Genomic DNA, 5,492 nt, shown 5'->3' with positions numbered 1-5,492 from the left:
GACGTACGTCGGATCTATACGTTGATGTGTGAAGCCGGTATTACATTAAGTAAACAGGCAATGTCAGTTTCTAATTCTTATGCACAACAAAAGTAATATAAGAATACATCTTTATTAAACAATTATCTAATATATATATAATGCCAAAAAAGCATTTGGGTTTACGATTGCATTATTTTTTTAAAGAAAGCAACTTGTTGGCAATATTAATTACGTGGAAAGCAAAAGGACCTGGAGGTGTGTAAATTTTAATCTACACCTTTGTACTATATTAGTTGTATATAAAGTTGAATTCTTTGATTCGTCGATTTTACGTGATGACGGCTGACAAATTGGACCTCGTCTTTTTAGTATTATAGATCTTTTTAGTATTATAGATTTCTAGTCTTGGTATATATAAAATCAGGTTAACATGAGATGATGACTATATGGATAGCCTAAAATCAAAACTCAGTTGGACAGATTAAAGCATATCATGTAAAGCATTCTTTGTTTTTCACAGATTCGCCGGTTATAAACGCAAAAGATTTATATGTTTTTTTTTATTAAACAAAAATCTCATAGAAAATACAAATTCATAAATAAACAAAGGCAGAAAATAAATTTTCATAACTAAACAAACAAACACATGTAGAGACACTACGAATTCAACTGTTGAACAAACTGGGTTTTTTCCATTGGAGCAGGGTTTGCATGAAGGTGTTAATGTCTGTTCCGAAAACATCCAACAAGGCTTCTGACAAAATTCATCAACTTTGGTGTTTTCACTGGTTTTGCCTCTCCTATAATATAAATAAAGAAAATAAGTATCAAAAGCAACGTAGTCATCCATTTTCTTAATAATGACATTTTTTTTTATTTTTGAAACGAGCTATTCATGTTACTATCTTTCGTTATAAGTCGATTTTAAAATAGCGATAACTGGCATCAATGGTGTCAATACATGTTGTTCAAAGTCATAACCATTAAAATATAACTTAAAATATTGCACAGTTTTGTATATATTACCTATAACCTGCTTAGATTGCTTACCCTGCGATATATATTTTCCATGTAACGATTTTATTTCTTGTTTTCTTTTTTGTTCGTCTCCCTTGGCGACACATTTTTCATATTTCTTCTGGTTCTTAGCTTTCTTTTTATCAATCTTTCTTTTCTTCTTAATTTTTTTTTCTTCTCGTGCAAGTTTTTTCTCCTTAGATTCTTCAGCCTCCATTTTCATTTTTTTTATTTCATTTTCTTGTAGTTTGCCTTTCCTTTGAGTCTCGCGTGCCTTCATTTTTCTTTTCTTCTTTTCTTCTATTTCTTTCATTTTTCTTTTCTTCTCTGATTCCTTTGCTTCCATTTTTGCTGTTTTCTTTGCTGCTTTAAAGAGTTCTTTGATTCCAACCTTGTAATCATTGACCTTTTCAGCAGATACTTTTTTGTTATCATTTATTGCAAGTTTGTCTTCTGTCAACTGAAATCAATAAAAGTATAAGGCTTCCATAACTAATTTGTTGCTAACTTAATGAATTCAGTATCAAGCATAAAGCACACTTCAATAACAAGTATAATGCAACTTACATAATACGTTTTTATAATAAACTTCAATGTAAATACAAATCCAAAACAGTTGTTTTATACTTGACTTTATTCAATTAATTGACGAGGAATGACATACATGCATAAAAAATTTTGCATTCAAGCACCAAAATATGTGTGAGGCTGAAATATATAATTTTTAAAAATGTTCCAGTAATTAGCATCATTTTCTTCAGCTTGAGCGTATACTAAACACTTCTACAGTTTTTTTTTGTGTGTTTTAGACAAATCTTTGGTGGTCAATTTACACAATTTTTTCACATTTGTTTTATCACTCGTTGCTTCTTATAAACAAGGAGATGCAGCATAATTGAATATGAGATAACTATCCACCAGATGCAAACAAAGGCACTGCACTGACTTCAGTAATGAAAAACCTATTAGTTTGTTTAATACTGTTGTGGGGTTGATGTCTCATTAACCTTTTGCACCCATCTTTTATCAACACATTACGTACCTGTAATGCGCCCTGTCCATTGCTGTCATCGTTTTCACATCCTTAAAAAAAATAAGAAAAATGATTTTTTTCTATTTTGGTTCGATCTGTTATATAGATATTTGAGTATCAATTGAGATATCATATTGTTAAAATGTGAAGCGGTAAGATTGGCAAGCAGACAATCACTAGTTTCCACCAGCAAAAAAATGACGGTGATGTAAGCATCTAGAGGCTCCCAGTAGTAAGACATTTAAAACAACTTACAATCCCATACTGTATTGTAAGATATAAAAGTCAAATCCATGACAAATGTGTAATTAATTTCAGAAGAGTAAACAAACAATATGTTAAAAAGGGATAACGAAAAACAAATATGGCAGACGGATAAAAAATTCAAGATTAGAAATTGAATGCATGGTAAAATTAAAATTATCATTTGTAATTATGACATACCATTCTACATTGAGATAGACTTGAATGTTTTAATATTGTTTGTAATACCTGATATTCATACTTTTCAGTATTTCATAAATTGTTATTGTTTTTTTATAACTTACTGGTGGCGTTATGATTGAAGTCATGCTCCATGCCATCACTCTGGAATATAAAATCCTTTTGAGGCAAATGTGTATCATCCCCTGCTCCATATATATTCTCTTCTTCGTCTTGCTCTTCGTCTGTTAAAATTTTTGACATTAAAAATGTTATTAATAAGGTTACACCTACTTATCTGTGCGTCTAGATTGATATTAGTTTCATTTAAAAAAAAATCGTATATTATAATAAAACAATAGCAGGAAATACAAATAGTTCTGGTACAAGTATGACTGAACAGACGAGTACGGCATTATATAATTTTGTAATTAACGGTTGTAAATTGCCCGTTTTGTATTTCATTCATGAAAATAATATGAAAAATTAAAAAGTGGTATAATTACCCTTATCCACCAAAGACTTTTAAAAAACGTATGCTCAAATCAGCTTATTAACAAAATTAAAGACCTCTCCTCCATGTACTATTGTGTATTTACTCACCTGTCGTATCTCCTGATGAACTATCCTCTTGTGAATGTTGATAATTATCTCTTACAGTTTCCATTCTTTTCCAAAATTCAAATTCTTGAGCGGACTTTGCATTTTCTTTGAACTCCATAATAAGCTGCCTTTTCGCAGCCTCTAACTGCTGGAACGGATTATGCACGACATCCATAGCTACAATAAAAGTTTAACATGTGTGAATAAGTTTAAAAGAGGGTATGGAAAATATATAGACAAAGGGAACAAGATTCCTCCCCTCTACACTATTGTTTTAACTTCCGTTTCGGTTATTGTTGCGAAACGTGTAAAGGCTTTATACAACGAATGCTCATGCTGGGTAACGTATTATATATAACGCAATGCACAACGCTGAAATCAATTCGTACATGGTTTCCCTGGCTGTTTAACAAATATTGCTATCATAGCTTTACTTTCTTATTGTCTTCTGATGTAATGCAATTAGATATTGACTGATTTTGCGTTAAAAAATGTATTAATCATGTACGGACAACACTAAAATTTTGATAGAACAAAAAAACAACCTATATGCTCAATCCTTTTGTGCAGTTCACTTTAAGCACACAATTCGTTTTCAAGGTTAAATCATAGAACAATTAAAATAGTGTTTCGGAAATTCTCCTTTCCGTCGCATTTATACAAAACCATGAGAATGATATCTTATCATTAACTTATACACATATTTCATACAGAAAAATCGAGAGAGAAAATAGTTAACATTTGTTTTCTTACCTTACTCGGTTAAATTCTGTCTCCAATTCTGTTTTATAAACAAGAATGAACGCTTTTTCGATTGTCTAAAAATTCGCTGTATATCGATGAGATTCTTTCCTCAACGACGATCTGTAGTTAGCGATCCGAACTGTGACGTCGTCCTCATTGATACAGCGATACCGTGACTTCCGTTTTTTTTTTATCCCTATGTATACCAAAATCACAATATTTCAAATAATAAACAGCTGGAAAGTTAGTGATTAAAACTGTGTAATACCTTGATGTAGTTCAAATTGTAATATTAATAAAAGAAAAAGATGAAGGGTATTCGTCAGTGAGGCAGCAACTCAACAACAAAAATACCCCAAATACTCCAAAGACCTACAATAGGCAAATTTCTATATATACATTATATACATTTCATTTTACAAATACAGTTTAATATACTATTTTCGTAAACATTATTATAAACAACCAGGAATATTATAACAAATGTAATTGGTGAATCACTGATGTACAATAAACTCGACAAAACCATACCAGGTTTGCCTGATAGTACCGTTACATGTAGTATAACGTAATCAGTAATCAATATTTTAATTAAATTGCGGTGGTTGCCGTTTAAATCATTAGCAAACTTTTTTTTTATTTGTATTCAAAAGTAGGAAGAGGATGTTAACCAATATAGGAAGCTGTATTGCCTCAACAGAAAGAAAGAAAAAAATAGTATTAAAGCAATAAAAAAACAGTACGACAAAATGTGAAACAATTATATAAAAAAAGAAAACAAATTTAAAAGGCACATTACAAAAAACGGCAACCACTGACTACAGTCTCGAGACAAACATATGCATAATGTAGTGGTTTAATATGTTTGTGAGCGCTCTGGATCTAATTTAACTTGATGGAACAGTCGTGTAGAAGTGCGACATTAGAACAAACTATTAACATACAGAACACTAACATGATCAGTTTATACAGGTTTAAATCTTAAGATTGGAACCAAGCAAAATAAACAAACTCACTTCAAAAAAAGCGTTGGCCGATTTTTAAAATAAAATAGGTTTGAATCTTAAGATTGGAACCAAGCAAAATCAACAAACTCACTTGAAAAAAGCGTTGGTCGATTTTTAAAATAAAATAGGTTTAAAGTAATATGATTATTTTAAATTTACGACCTGGTACACATTGTGTCAAAATAGTCAAGCTGATCTCATTGTCAATCATGTATATACCACATCTTCCGTTAGTTTCACATAGCGGATGACAGATGACCTTCTTACGTATATAGCATGATGTAAACCACATTATGAAAAGGTTTTAAAGCAAACTCAAACTTCATGAGACAAGTTGGTGGAACTCCGTTGATTAAAAAGTATAGACTTAGAGTTTTATTTGGTTTTCTACAGTGATGACATTTAGCCACGATCACGATCATGAAACTATGAAAAAAAAATTTAATAAACTGAAGTCGTGATTTTTCTTGAGTTTCTAGCTTATATTTTTTTTATTATGTGTCATTTAAACTAAAAGTTTTGAAAATGCATATCAAAGCTGCTTCTCTAGCATACATACAAGTGGAATCCAGTTTAAATCAAATTAAATCAAATCCCTTATTACCTAATCAGAATTAGGAACTTTAAATATCAAGTTAGAAAGGCACAATCTGGACAAAACTTTAATCCAATGGATAAAATTC

The 5,492-nt window shown here is 30.7% G+C and overlaps 1 protein-coding gene across 1 annotated transcript; it reads right to left on the bottom strand.

Moving 5' to 3' along the window:
- Positions 1–544: 544 nt before the first annotated feature.
- On the bottom strand, positions 545–3,921 carry LOC134723154 (uncharacterized). Its single transcript, XM_063586790.1, has 6 exons — positions 3,812–3,921; positions 3,059–3,235; positions 2,581–2,700; positions 2,042–2,082; positions 1,033–1,459; positions 545–782 (listed from the first exon to the last, which is right to left on the bottom strand). The coding sequence occupies exons 2-6, from the start codon at positions 3,231–3,233 to the stop codon at positions 703–705; spliced, it is 843 nt and encodes a 280-aa protein (XP_063442860.1). The 5' UTR covers positions 3,234–3,235; positions 3,812–3,921; the 3' UTR covers positions 545–702.
- Positions 3,922–5,492: the final 1,571 nt, after the last annotated feature.

Source organism: Mytilus trossulus, chromosome 6, assembly GCF_036588685.1.
Source record: "Mytilus trossulus isolate FHL-02 chromosome 6, PNRI_Mtr1.1.1.hap1, whole genome shotgun sequence".
Lineage (NCBI taxonomy): Eukaryota > Metazoa > Mollusca > Bivalvia > Mytilida > Mytilidae > Mytilus > Mytilus trossulus.
Note: the sequence above shows the minus strand (reverse complement) of the source record. Positions and strands in the feature narration are given on the sequence as shown.

What these genes read in the sequence shown, in the direction of transcription:
- LOC134723154 (XM_063586790.1), bottom strand. Translation starts at nt 3,233, where the DNA reads ATGGATGTCGTGCATAATCCGTTCCAGCAGTTAGAGGCTGCGAAAAGG. An exon ending in CTTCAATCATAACGCCACCA is followed by an intron (nt 2,083 to 2,580) that starts GTAAGTTATAAA and finishes ATTTTTTTTAAG; the next exon opens with GATGTGAAAACGATGACAGC. An exon ending in TGGAAAATATATATCGCAGG is followed by an intron (nt 783 to 1,032) that starts GTAAGCAATCTA and finishes TTTATATTATAG; the next exon opens with GAGAGGCAAAACCAGTGAAA.